This window comes from Octodon degus, unplaced genomic scaffold (assembly GCF_000260255.1).
Source record: "Octodon degus isolate 3935 unplaced genomic scaffold, OctDeg1.0 scaffold00048, whole genome shotgun sequence".
Taxonomy (NCBI): Eukaryota; Metazoa; Chordata; class Mammalia; order Rodentia; family Octodontidae; genus Octodon; species Octodon degus.
Genome location: NW_004524624.1, coordinates 7,493,260 through 7,508,332, shown reverse-complemented (window position 1 = coordinate 7,508,332; position 15,073 = coordinate 7,493,260). Strand labels below are relative to the sequence as shown.

The following is a 15,073-nucleotide window of genomic DNA, read 5'->3' as shown; positions in this document are numbered from 1 at the left end:
TATAGAGGTAGACCTTTAGAAGAGGGAACAAGACAATGACTTCAGGGTACCACTTCATTTTCAAATAAAAAAACTAGTGCTTGCTTCTTCTGTATGAAGATAACTTGCAATCGAAGGGTCTTCAGGCAAAGATGAGAGCCTGACCCTAGGATCTCATACTCCAGCGCCCTGTTCAGAATGGTCTTCTGGAGACCAAGAACCACTAGAATCCCATCTTAGAGTACGAGGTGGGGGCTGTGGTGGACTGCAGCCGACAAGAAGAAAACACTCCCTCCTCCCAGGAGATCAGAAAGAAGAAAGAAGAAAAAGGCTGAAGGTATGAGTGATCATAGAGCAGATGCCTAACACTCACAAACCTCTGCCTTGACTCCCCAGCAGGGGGATAAAGAGAAAAATAAAAGAAGAAGGGAAAGAAAAGAAAAGGGAGAGAATGAAGTGATAATCTTTTGCATCTGTTATATTATCACTTTCAGAGAAGAAGTCCTAGAACTCCTGTGTGAAAACTTGCAACACTATTAGATGGACTACAAATAAATATCTTTTTAGAAAACAATATTGGCCAACATAGTAATATAGATCAAAGGCATAAAATGAGTCGATATTTTGACTCAATAGATTCACTTTATAGAATTTAAGTAAAAAAATAATTGCAACCTGGAAAGGAAGAAAAATGACTGCGAAATGGGAGGAAATGCTATATAGATGATCATCATAGTACAACTTTAAAAACTAAAAAAGTCATTAAAATGTGTAAAGAGGGGCTGGGGCGTGGCTCGATGCTGGAGGTCTTTCCTGTGTGCAGTAGACCCTGGGTTCAATTTCAAGCAAGAAAAACATGCTGTTGAGAAAAGAAGGGCTCCCTTGAATATGTGGCATAAAACAATTATCTGTAACAAAAAGCTTCAGGCCAGGGAGATAACTCAGTGGCGTAAGCACCTGTCAAACAATTGCAAGGTCCTGAGTTCAATTCCTGATACAAAAAAAGCGTGATTTCTGGCCAGGGAGATAGGTCAGTGGCTTAAGTGCCTGCCTGGAAAGGCACTGAGTTCAATCCCCAATACAAAAAAAAATTAATTGTAACAAAAAGCTTTAATCAATAAAACTAATAGAAAGAAATTTGTGGACATTCTCATATTTTAATCATCATGGGATGGTGGATAACTATTACTTTTTCCCACTGGTTTCATTAATATGCTTTTGTTCATTTTATAACAGAAAAATAATCATGAAATAATTAGGACCATTTCAGAGACCTCTCCAAAGCTGCTGGAAAACTTTGGAAGATCTCAGGAGAGGGCCGGGGAGATGGCTCAGTAGAATAAGTGCTTCCCTGGCAAGTGCAAGGGTCTGAGTTCAATCTCTGGTTCTATAAAAAAAAAAAAAAAGGAAGATCTCAGAAAATACTTGCAGGTGCCTTGCCTCGAGTGCCTTCCCTCCTGGGGTAGGACTGAAGGCTAAAGCCTCCAGGTGTCTCTGTGGCAGCTGGAGCTACAGCTGTGGCCCTGAGAACACAGCACAGGTGGGGAGGAGGCCACGCGGAGAACATGAAAGCGTCCACTGCCAAATTAGTTCTTGTTTCTCTCATGTAGATGAAACCAAAGATAGACATCTCTTAATGGCTGCTTTCCCAGCTAAGAGCTCGATCAAATGCTGTTCTGGGGAAGATTGCTAGAATGTGATGAGCAGGCCACTTCTCCACAGAATGCTATAATTACTTCCAGTCCCAGGATAGTCACCAGAGCTGGGCCCAAAGGGTAGAAGTTGAATAATGACGTCACTAGACTGTACAGCATAGGCCTGATGGTTCACAGATTAGGGAGAAGAGGAAGGACAATTCCTCTTCTTTCATGGCTCAACAGCCTCGGGGGCTCACAAAGAGAGTTACAAAGGGAGACAGCCCACCATAAATCCCCCTGTATTATCCCCTCTCAAAAATCTGGAACAGCATAGCTATCCTTGAAAAGAGGCCTCTATATCAACCCAAAACCTACAGGGTTGGGGGCAACTGGTCTAAGCAGACTGAACACTTCGAGTGGGCCCAGCACAAAAAGCCTTGTTTTGAATCTGGAAGGGACCTTAGAGGCATTTACCACTTCCAGCCCAGAAAAACAAACGGAGGCACATTTTAGTGACCTTTATTGGTGGCAAGTCCTGACAGTTGCTATGCCGCAGCTGTTGGTGCCTAGCAAGTACACAGGTGATTCAGTAAGTCATTTACCAAAGATTCCAAGGTACAACCTGATGAGAAAATGCATACTGGGCTATTTTCAGCTGCTCTTTTTTCCCAGGGACAGAAAAACTCAGATGTCTCACTTTGAAGCTATGTTCTCTCTCTCCTCTCCCCTCTCCCTTTTCCCTTCTTGCCTTTCTCCTCTCCCTTCCCTCTGTCTCTCTCACTCTCTCCATCTCCCTCCCTGTGTCAAAGGAAATCCTCCTCAGATTGAGGACTCATGCCCTTTTTTTCACCAGAAATCCCCTCATCTCTCACTTATACCACTCAAAAAGCCTTAACTGGCTGGCAAAGTGCACCTTCTTCCAGTCTTACCTCCAGGGGAAGCCAGTCAAGAATTACTGATAAAACTCAAATCTAAAGGGCTGGGGAGATGGCTCAGTGGAATGAGCACTTCCCTGGCAAGCACAAGGGCCTGAGGTCAATCCCTGCTTCCACAAAAAAAAAAAAAAAAAAAAAAAAAAAGACTCAGATCTAAATCTATTGCTTAATCACTTAAGAGGCTCCTCTTTGCCTAGGCCACTGCTTGAATGACTATCTGCTGTGTGAAAGTCTTCGTGATCTAGCCCCTGCCTCCCTCCATACCCTTCTTGCCACTTTTCTAATTCCATCAAGAATTTCCCAGCCCAGGAGCAGATAACTGTTGCATTTGCTGGCACAGGGCAGAGAGTTTTGGCTTTGAGACTTAGCACTTGTGTAGCATTTCCATTTTTCCTTCACTAAATTCTGTCCTCATCCTTTAATCCAACTCAGGTATCACCTCCTCTAAGAAGCTTCCTAATCCTCCGCCCTGAGGCTGATTAAATGCTCTGTGTGTGTGTGTGCGCGCGCGCGCGCGCGCACACGCGCGTGCTCACACACGCTCCTCCAGTCTCCATGCCTTCCTCCTCTGTGTTGCCCAAAGTACATTCTGGTCAGTTGTAACCTGACTGTCCCATACACTAAGCTCGCAGAGAAGATACATACCGCAGGCATTCCGTATGGAGTGGGTGGGTACCCAGTGGAGTGAGGTGCACATTTCCAAGAATGAAAAGGCTGCTTTGGACTGACACCAATGCACTGTGCTCCTACTGCAGAGAGAGATGTCAGATTTTAGCAGTGGGAAAACGGGGGAAGACAGTGAACATGAGGGGCCTGGGGCTGAGAGACAGCCCTACTCTTGGTCACAGTCTTGTGCCTGGCCAATCCTTGTGGGACATGATGCTGATCCTGCCACCCTCCTCCACACATCCTCCATGCGGTCTCTCATCTTGGAAGGCATGGGGGTGGGGTTTGACATCACACAGATACAGATTCTAAGTTAGCTTAATACTAACCAGCTGAATAGCATTGACAAGTTTTTGTTTCAGGGGAAGGAGGGGCCTCCATGTATTGCTAAAGAATGAGAAGAAAATTTCACAAAGAGGTAAGAATGGAGTGATGATGTGAGTCAACTGATGAGAAAACCCCTGAACTTAGAAACCCAAAATGCCAGTAACATGCAGTGCCTAGCTGAGCACTTGAAATCCTGTGTCACCACCTACTACAACAGCCGCCTCTTATCATCTGCTGTGTGAGGCTGTGGGATAAGGGGAGGAATGGGTGAGTCAGGGAGTCCCCTCCATCCACTCCCCAGAGACCCCCAGGATGGGCCAGGAAACTTTTGTATCACTGAACCTCAGGGCTGGATATGCGTTCAGGGTCCTCAGTGTCCAAATGAGTCATTTCCCTCAGGAAGGGAAAAAACCAAAGTCAAAGTGAGTTCCTTGTGGGAAGACTCCAGGATTTCCAGCCCTGGTTTAGGCCAGGAAGAGCCAGACTCCAGATTGAAAAGAGAAAATGTGGAAAACTGTCAGCAAAGCTCAGCAATTCCACAATATCTTTTCTCCTCACTATGTCAGTGATCCATAACATGGCGTCGTCAGCTCCTGAATGTGAAAACATGTGTCTATGCAAATATTCTCATGTCCCCAAAGCTGTTAAGATCCACAGACTGAGGGCTGGGGTTATAGCTCAGTGGCTTAAGTGCCTGCCTGGCAAGTGCAAGGTCCTGAGTTTGATCCCTGGTACCACAAAAAAAAAAAAAAAAAGAACCACAGGCTGGCCATGTCCCTGTCTTCTTGAAACTTATAAAGAAACTCCAATATCGTGGCTTCCTGAATGTTTTTTAGGTGTTTTGTTGCTCGTGTTAGACAGGCTCACTGCATGACCTTAAACAAGGACCTAACACTGTGGCCCCACTTTCTTTGTTTAAAAAAAATGCAGTTGATAAATACTTAGATGCCTCCTGTTTAAAACACATGCTGGAGCTAAAGAGAGAACAGAGTGGACTCAGGTGATCTCTCATGTCCCTCTTACCCCAAAGCTCATCCCCCGTCTCTGATTCAGACTCCCTGTGTCACTGAGAAAGGAAAGGAGAGGAGTGATGGACTCTCCCTCAGGAATTTACAAGCTTACTAAGCTCTCCAGAGCCAAGTGCTCCCCCAAGAAACGAGATGAGCCACATTCTGCACTTTTCAGTTTATCAGACCCATTGCCCTATAATATGCACATGAATGAATCAGAGGTCTCTGGAAAATATTATTATCTGAACAAAGGAGATAGTTATTTGATGGGAAGCAGGGTAGGTGGAATGTCCAGAACACACCTGAATCTCTTCTGCTGATCCTGTCTAATTATGTTCTGGCTCCCAATAATAACAGCTCCAGAATCTGAAATGTCAGATGGTACTGAATCAGATTAGCCCCAGAAGGTTGCTAGAGGGTTGGTGATAGTTACAGAGCCTACTTATCTTGTCATATGTCTTAATGCAGACTAGGACAATCTCCCTAGAGCTATCCAAGCTACAGCCCCAGTGATTAATCCACTGACGATGTTCCTTGAGGAGTTCAGACCCCAAATATCCTCACTCTGTACATAGGTAAAGACCTAAATTCACTCAGAAGCCCAGTTGGGTCAATGCTACATGCAGAGGACAGAAGACTGGGTCTTCCAATGGGCCCATTTTAAACTAATCAAAGAGGAAGCACCTCCTTACACATATAGCCACACTTACAAGGTCACATAGCTACCTAGGGGAATCATAGTTGTGATCACGTTTATAGTGCAACAGAATTCCAGAGCCCAGTGGATCCTACCGAAGACCTAAATCTCCTTTTAATCATGATGAAACCAAGGCCGGAGAAGGTCAGGGAGTGCTGTGAGGTCATGCACCTTGTTAGGCCCAGAGCCAAGTACCGGGGCCTCTGAGCAGTACATTATCTGTAGATCACAGTGAACAAAAAAATAGAAGTCAAAGAACAAATGGGAGACACAATAGAGGATGCACAACAAGGTGTAGCAAAGAAATCAAGGAAAGTTCTATGGAAGAAATGAGTCCCAAACATTCAGATTGCACTAACCTTGTATAAGTAGCTCAATTGCCCTAAGTGTTACTGTTTTTCTTCTCTAAACTGATCATCTTAAGAAATTTGTGAAATAGTATTCAATCTTCTCAAAAAAGAAAGATGAAATTGAGGCTCTGAGAGGCTGCCCCCTATCCACTATTGAACATACTCTATGTCATGGACTCAGTCCTGAAGCCTGAGTTCAGCTCTTTTCCCATGCACCTCTGTGTCTCCTTTACCCAGTTAGTCTTGGATTAAAGGGTCCTAATATGGAGAAGTAGGCATCTACTTAAATGCAGGAACTCTAAAATGAGAATTTACCACTTCATTTGAGATCTCCCTCTTCCAGACCTTCCAAGAGTTTCAGACATTGTAGAGGTATCACAGCTTCTTACTGCTGTTGTAACCACACAATTTGTGAGTTAAAACAACAAAAAAAAGTGTGTTATAGCTCTGGAGGCTAAAACCAAAATACCAGTGAGGCTGCGTTTCTCTCTGGAGGCTGCATGGGGCCATGTTTCTCCTCCTTTTTCCCAGCTTCCATACACCACCATTGGTCTGCGCTCATGGTCTCCTTCCATCTCTAAAGCCACCAGTAGGCAACCAAGTCTTTCACATTAGATCCAAACTTTTCTGTTTTCCTTTCCACTTTTAAAGATCCTTGTGGCTATTTGGGCCCCACCTGATAATCCAGGATAGTCTCCCTATTTTAATGGCATCTGATTAGCAACTTAATTCTACAAACTACCTTTCTTGCTATCTTAATTCTTATTTTCTAAGTAACCAAACACTTAGTGACTCTGGAGATTAAATTATGTCCTTCTTTGATAAGTCATTGTACTGCCTTCTACAGAAGGATGTTTGGGTCAGTTTCAAGAATATTTCACTATCATGAATCAATTCAATGGCAGAGGCCTTTTATAGAAGTCAACCTTTGGGTTCTATCTAACTGCGTTTGGTACCTACCAGGAGAACATAACCCAGTCTCTCTTGCTCCATGCGTTGCCATTTAATCACCTTATCCTTGGGCTCAACCAAAACCACAGAAAAATATGCAGTGTAAGAGTTACCTCATGTACTCTGTTTAAGGAAACTTAGGGAAATCTCAGTCAAGCCAGTCTCCTCCCTAGTCTCTCACCCATCCCTTTTCTAAACTGGCCTCAGGCTTTCCTTCCAGGTCACCTGCATCTCTGTATTCCAACAGACTCCTGTCAAGGATTCTTTTTTCAAGGCTGCCTGAAATGCCACTTTCCACTCTCATTGTTGGAGCAATTCTGTCAAGTAAGATATAGCTCACGGGCTGGTGAGATGGCTCAGTGGTCTAAAGCACCTACTTAGAACAAGTTTAGCAAAGCAAAGGGACCACGGTTCAATCCCCCAGCACCACATGCCAGCCAGCCCCGCCCCCTGGTGGGCTGAGCTGGCCACACACACACACACACACACACACACAAATAAATTTTAAAAAATTTTTTAAAAAAGACATAGCTCACATCTTCTCAGCAGCCTTCTATGACTTTTCTTCTCCAGATAAATAGGTGGAGTTTTTTCTGGGGTATGAGGGCTCTGCCCATCTCTATAAGCCTGTGAACCCCTTATAAAACAAGGCTGAAAATGACTGAAAGAATAAACTCATAAATTTATTGGTGAGGAATCCTTGCCTGTTAGGACACAAGAGAGTTTGTCTCTTAAGCACCATTCTACAGAAAAGACAAAGGATACGAAAAGGGAGAAAAATGGAAGGGGAGATACAAAGAGAATAAAAGGAAGGGAAAAGAGAGAGATGGTTTACCCATCCCATTTCTAGTCACCCAGTTCCAAAATACACCGAATGACTTTATCTCTTCCAACACTTTATGGGTCTCCTAAGTCCCTCCCGACCCCAGCATCTTCCTATCAGGACACCAAGAGGTCCATCTGGAGTTACATGAGTCTTGCTTGCACCAATATCAAAAAAACAAATAACTACCTGTTCCCCATGCAGCTCACCTTTTAAAAACTCTTCAGCTACCCAGTGTCTATAACCTATAGAAACATGCAAAGGTATTCCTGATTTCAACTAGTGCTTCTCTTAAGAAGTGACCTAAGTCTTCAAGTTAAGGGTATATTTTACCTTCAAGTTCAGGGGAGAAGGTACATCATCATTGTAAAAGTGCTTGAGATTTGATCAACGTTAGAGAAAAAGTCACCACTTTATGAACTTTAAGGGCTTCTTTCATAATCCGTTCCCATCTTCCTCTGTCCCCAGCTACCTACAACATCCACCATTTAATTCCTTCATTAATCCATTTACCCCACCAATAATCATTTATCTCAGATCATCTTCCACTTGGTGTACCTATGCTATAAAGCCTTCACCTTTTAAAAGCTTAAAACCATGTAACTGGCATTCATGATTGCAAAAATAAATGTCAAATAAGTAGCACCAACAATAGGTACTATGGGAGTTTGTAAAGAAGTGTATTCCCTTTTGATTCACAGTAACCAGAAAGGTTCCTGGAAGATGGTGCTTGAATGGATCTTGAGGAATGCTTAGCATTTCAACAGCAAAGAGAAGGAAAGAACCTCAGGTAAAAGGTGACAGAGTAAACCAAGACTTAGAGGTAGAGGAAAGTGGGTGTGTTCACTTTGAAACTTTTCCTTTCATCCTCTGGCTTTTATTGGCCTGAGTTCTAAGAAAAGGTTTTTAGAAGGCAAGGGCATGAGCTAAACTTGTCATGACCTGTCTTCTTGGTCACCATGAACACTCTGTGACTCTACTTTCAGAAGGTATCATAAATCAAGGTTGAAAAGATGAATATTGCCTGGCCTTTCCCTCTTCTCTGCTTCCCAACACAAGAGGAAAAATGACTCCAATTTCCCTCAGGACCTATATGTGGGAAAATCATTGTGAAGGAAGTTATATCCCTTTTCTTTGCTTAGAACCATGGGACAAGCTGTCTTCCTTGGGTCTTTAGAACTTTCTGGATTCTGCAAAGGGGCGTCTATTGGGACTGTATGAACTTTGCCATTTGGACGCTTTGCCGAGACAGACCCTGGGATGTAGACATAAAGCCTTCTCCCTGGTGAAGATGGATGAGCAAGGTGGATCTTATCTCATACCACATCCTGAACCAGCTTGGGCAGACAAGATGCCTCACCCCATGGTTTAACAGACTGAGATAACATTTTATGAACATTCTTCTGTTGCTGCCTCTAATGAAAGAGATCTAACAGGAGCCCCTCCCTGCTGAGGTCTGGTGAAGACCCAGAGGCTAAAACTCTGGCTGATTAACAGGCATCCCAAGCAGTGACTCAAGCCATCCGTGATTTCAGAAGAAGCTCGTTGCGGTGACGCCATGAACAGGATTTCAGCCCCACGTGGCCCTTCAGTCCTGCAGAAGGACAGAGCAGGCACGATATAAAAGTTCCCCGCCTTGCTGTTGTCCACAATCCACATCCTTGGTTGAGTCTTGTTGAAGATCAGGTAAGTGGAGACACCTGCGCCCTCTGTCTCCCTGCTGCTCAATCTGTGTGAGACCACGGTTCTGCTCTTCCCCTGTAGTGTATTTTCTACTGATTTTTAAAGAGATCTATCTTTTCTCAAGCACTGATAATTACCTTCTGTATTCTATCTAGTCTCTTGTTTCTGATTTTCAAAAGAGTTGGTAAAAGAGAAGAAAAAGGAAACAGGTATGGTGGGCCTAGGGTTTGGGGATTATGGCTTTTCAGAGAAAAACTATGAGGATACTTTCACATTGCAGGTGAGTGCAAGAAAGGAATGAAGCAGGGATAGAAAGAGAAATGGATGAAGAATGGGAGGGAAATGAGTTCTCTCAACCTTCATCCCTGTTTCCCAATATGGTATTTTTAATGAAGATTATTTTAAATCTTATGTTTGTTTCAGGTTCTACAAATCCTTAGTATGTCCTTCAGTGAACAGCAGTGCAAGCAGACATGTGCACCCCCACCATGTCTTCAGCAGACCAAAGAACAGTGTCAGGCACAGGCTGAGGTAGTGTGCCTCACCCAGCACCAGGACCCCTGCCAAGAGAAGGGCCTAGGACAAGCTCAAGAGGTATGTGGCTCTCAGTGCCCAGAGTTAACCCAAGAAAGTTGCCCACAGCAAGTCCAAGATCCATGCCAAGACCAGTGTCTACCTCAGTGTGTGGAGCCATGCCAGGAGTTAGCCCAGGCAACATGTGTGGAGGTGAGCCCACAGAAAGCCCAGGAGAAGTGCTCACCCACTGGCAAGGGGAAGTAGCTGCTCATATGCCAGCTGGAGTCAAGAAGATGGCCAATGGATGAAAACCCAACCCTAGCCCCAACTCTGGTGACCTTTTCCTCAGTGTACAATGCACCTTCTTGCCTCTTGGCTTCCTCAGTACTCCAGGACTTGATCTCTGAAGACAGTTCTCTCTGTATTTTATCAACCTCTATGAGTAAGTGTTGTTCTCAGCAGCCTGGTGGAACACCTCAAATGTAGGAATAGTGTGGTTCTCAAGGAGACCACCAAAACCCAATATAGCTCCCTTGGGGCAAAATTCACCCAGCCCTTGGTGTGTAATGATGAAGAATGATTTTTCACTTCCTTTAGAATGTCAGGGTCTTATTCAAGCCTCATAAAAATCTGACTCTGACGGACTTTGAGTTTATTGTCACTACTACAACAATGAGTTAAGAAAACATCAGTTATGGTGCAAAAATCAAAACTTGGGTACTTTTTTCTCTTCCCTGAAGAGGGGCAATAATTGGACATGGTAATGTTGGGTAGGCTTCTTAAAAATGAAACAAGATCACCTAAATGATTAAGTTCCATCATCAATAAGAAAATCTAAGATGGGATGTTTGGGTCTTTATCAATCTTTATGCTTCATGCTGGTCTTTTGAGACCCTTCATTCTCATCATGTACACTGTTGAAATGTGATTTGTGACTCTGTGATACAAGCTGGTCTGTTCTCCAGCTTCTGTACCTTATTCTCTGTGGGGAAGGTAAAATACATAATAAAACTGATCCTAAGGCTAATATCTGAATTGGTGTGTGTTCTGTCCTATCCAGCACCCAAACCTCTGTTGTCTTTGTGGTGAATATTTTCTCCCTTTAGGAAAGAGTCTTAAGTGGGAATAAAACCCAGACCTCACATGAAAGGACCCACACCCGGGTTCAGTTGGATCACCTCACTCACGGGCTCTCCCGGGCTCATCCATGCCCACACTTTACACATGAGAACATGCAGCACAAGGCTGGGACCTGCTTACATTCAAAATGCCAGCTCTAGGTTCTCTCCATTGTAGCATCTTTCCCTTTTGAACCTTGCTCTCCAGAGGAAAAGGCTGAAATGAGGCAGAAGGAAATTGTGTTAGAGGTGTCTGAAATCTGCCCAGCACATCTAGAAATACAGCAGCCACATCAAAGAGAAGAACTAAACATGCTTCTGAGATGAACACAGAGTCAAGGATCAAATGTGTCAGCCCTGTCTTCTGGCCATTTCAGGAGAGCCAGGCAGTCTGGCTATCCTGGCCATGCGCAGTGCTTCTTGGCCTGTAGAATAAATGCAGACCATGCACTGGAATTGTGTGGAAGGACTGCAGAAGCACAGGAATGACATGAAAGAGCTGAACGCTGCTTCCTCAGTGGTGCCTCGGGCATAGGGCAAGCTATATCAAGACTCCACCTTCTGCAGCAGGAAGGGCTTCTTATCCACTCTTCCCATACTCTCCTCACTCCATCAGTATGAGAAAAGACCCTTTCCTGAAGGTCATATAGGGCCCATCTCGCACCTGTTGGCTGAAGTGAGGGCTTGAGGCCCTAGAATCATACAGGACTCTGATCACAGAGATGCCCTAGGTTAGGACAGAGTGGCAGCATGATTTGGGGAAGGCTTCAAGAGACAACACATAGAGAAGCATTACAGATGCACTGAGTCTGCAGGTGTTGGGCCAGGCCATGACGTCTCTGGCCATTCTCTGAGGGAATCCTGGTAGCAACTTCAGAGTTCAGCTTCCCTTGTCCGGTCTCACAAAATCAGTAAATGATGACAGCAGGATTCTAACTCAAGTCATTCTAACTATCAAACAGAACTCATATCTGACAAAAGTGCATGTGCCACCCAAAGAAATTTCTAAGACCATCTCTTCATTGGTTCATTCTTCCATCTAACAAGTGCTGCCTGATCACTTGCCAAGTGTCAGGCTTCATGCATGTTAGATTCTAAAGAAATGATGATGAAACATGTGGTTAGTGTCCCTGTGTAGCTCTTAGCTCTCCACAGGGCCACATGTCTTTCCAAGAGCCTCCTGCACATCTCAAACCCCTGAACATTTCTAGCCATATGAATTATAGTTCTCTTGCCTCCCACCTCGTTGAAACAGACTTTCTCATCCACACCCAACTTTGGAATAAGCCAGCTGATCCCCAAAGCCAGGTGCTCACCATGGTCCCATCTGTTCCCCAGGGCCTCATCCTGAGGAAGCCTCAGGGAGTCTCTCTATATATGAAGTTCCTAATAAGGCTGAGAGAAGCATCTAGACATTTTTGCTTTCTCCTCATAAAGACAAGCACAGTTAGAGTTCCGGACCAGATACCCAGACAGAGAGAAGGTGTAGGGCTAATAAGCAGGGAGAGTCCAGCAGATCAGACAGAGGAACAACCTAGTGATTACTGGGGAGGCCTCAGCAGATGGGAGGGAGACAAGCCTGCAGATTACAGATAAGAAAGCAACAGTAACCAGTCAGCAGGCCTTCAGCTAGCTGTCATGGGAACTGCCACACCTTCTTTGAGGTGCTTCTGCTGGAGCCTTGTCCCTATGGACACAGATGCAGGCCATAGCCACAAAGCCCAGAGTCCGGACCACAGCTAGAACCATGCACACTCCTCCTCCAGCAATCTGCATCTAGACTGAAGCCATTCAGAAGGGGGCAAGGAGCACTACCAAGGAGAATGACAGAGATAGATTTTACTTGACAATCTGTGGAGGACAATCTGAACAGCTCTCCTAGAAAGAGGAGCAATTGTTTCCATTTTGACTGAGCCTGACCCTATTTTCATACAATGATATATATACAGAGCTGGCCAGGCTTTTTCCTTATCCCTTCAGTTGGCCATAAGCAATGCATATCTGTCCAGCGGAGGTGATGATGGTAGTCGTTGAAGATGACAAGAGTATTTCCTTGGACCCCCATCTGTTGTTCCCTTGTATGAGCCAGGATAAGTCAGGAATAAGAGCCTTGTGTGAGCAAGAATAAGAGCCAAATCTCCATGCTGTCTGTCAGCTGGGATCAGATAGAGATAGAGCCTATGGCTTCCTGGGGCTTGAAAGATTCTACATCAGAACTGAAGCCTTGACCCCCAAACATGAGCTACTGTGCCAGTTGTGTTGCACAGGTTACTTTTTCTACATCCCCTTCTTTTTGCATATCGCAGAGGTGAATGCAGGCCTCCTACCTAGCTCAGCTCGTGGCACTCACCTACTTCCTGCCATTCCAGTCACTCAGTCTCAAGCCACTCCCTTCTTCATGAAGGAAGAAAACCCAGGTTTGGCCTTGGTTGAGGCCTTTGTTCTGGATACCCATCATCATGGCTGGACTTCGGACCCCTTGGCTCCCCATAACTACAAATAGGCTTCAAGGTCTTTATTCTTGTCATGTGTTGCATTGGGTATGGTAGATTGAAATTAACTTGACAGGATTCCAATAACTCATCTATGGAATTACGAATATGAGCTTTCCAGACTGAGGCAAGGACCAAGAAGTGCGCTCTGTTAACAGTTAACCCAGTATATGACAAGTGTGGGCCTATGGGCTCCACATACTACGAGGGAAGCTCAAAGGAGGGTGATATGGTTTCTCCCATCCATTCTCTATGTATCTATAGAGAACTCTCTGTGCTACGGTGTGGGTCACACTCTAGAAATTCATGATGGTTTAGGAATGAGTCCACCAGCAGAGCACTGGCCTAACATGTCTTCATATCAGAAACTTTTATATTTAATTTGGAGAAGAAAATACCCTAGAAAGCAGAAAGGTTGTCCTCAAATATTTCAAGTGCTTTTATGAGGAATGAATGTGAACCACCAAAGGACAGAGTTAGACTGAAGGACAAAAGTTATGAATTTTGTCCTAGCTTAAGAACATTCTGAAGGGGAGTAGCCAAATAACTCGATGGATTAAAGTGTCTACAAGCAGGTGCAGGAGCCAGGAGTTCGATCCCAGGCCTGCTGTGCTGCCCCCGCCCCCTGGGTCGTGCTGAGATAGCAAATGAGACTGGACGTGGTGGTGCCCATCTGTAATCCCAGCTCTTGGGAGGTTGTAAAAAGGTGGATCACCATGAGTCTGATCTAGTAGTGAGACCTTGAACACCCTGTAGACCCTTCCCTAAAATACACACACACATACACACACACACACACACACACACACACAGAACATTCTGAGAATCCATTTGATGATAGCAAGAGTTGTCTCTACACTGTGTCCCATGAAATGGAGGTGTACAAATGAGGGGGTAATAGACAATTCTTCCAAAGCCCTTAAGTCTAAGTCATGTGCAACTCTAATTCCTAAGCAGAAGTGGGACTCAGAGAGGGATCACGCCAGGGAATGGGAGATTTGAAGGTTCTGACCCCAAAGTCAGGAGACAGGAAGTGCATTGGTCTCTAAAACACTCCTGGGGACTTCATAGGAGAGCCAAATTCCTGGGGACCAGCAAGATGTATGAAGACAGCTTGAAGCAACAAAAACAAGAACAGGTAAGTGACAGGAAATGGCTCCACCAGACTCAGGGTTTTCTCAGTATGTTTTGAGTGGCCACATACCCTCCAGCCCTGAGTAGCACCTCGTGGTCGTTCCTCACTGCCTTGCAAGCCCAGTCTTCACCACTGGTTTTGTTGCCTGCCTCTCTCCCCTTTATTCTTATTTCTTTGTCCTCTGGATCTCCTTTCTCTTTTGGGCCCAAGCGACCTATCTGTTTTTCTACCTGACAATCCATCACAGCCTCCTTCTCTGTCCTTTTAGGAGGAAGAAGAAGTGTGTGTGTGTGTGTGTGTGTGAGAGAGAGAGAGAGAGAGAGAGAGAGAGAGAGAGAGAGAGATCAATGCTAGAGCAGCAGGCACTAGATCAGCAGTGAGGCACCAGGATAGTCCTGCAGAAGTGTGCACTAGGAGGGCTTGACTCAGGTAGTGTGGGGGGGGGTCTCCCCAGTCCCTCCATTCCAGGACCCCTGGCCCAATGGGCAGCAAGAGGGGCCTTGTCCACTTCTGCTCTTCTTTCTCTCCCACAGCCACCAGCCCTGTGCCTGGAGTCAGTTGGAAGAAGAGACAGGTTTGTGGATGCACACCTCCTTTCCTCAGTCTCCCCCACTTCCCCTTTCCCCAGCCAGTCTCACTCCCAAGCTGGCTCCTTTACAAGCCACTTTCCCCTTCCCAACAGCACCACCTAATGGCCTTCTGCCCATCTGAGTCCTGCTAGACATACATGCCGAAGCTAGGTACCCACAGAAGC

The 15,073-nt window shown here is 45.1% G+C and overlaps 1 protein-coding gene across 1 annotated transcript; it reads left to right on the top strand.

Moving 5' to 3' along the window:
- Positions 1 to 9,499: 9,499 nt before the first annotated feature.
- On the top strand, positions 9,500 to 9,838 carry Prr9 (proline rich 9). The gene has a single exon (XM_004632319.1). It carries the CDS (start codon positions 9,500 to 9,502, stop codon positions 9,836 to 9,838), a length of 339 nt encoding a protein of 112 aa, XP_004632376.1.
- Positions 9,839 to 15,073: the final 5,235 nt, after the last annotated feature.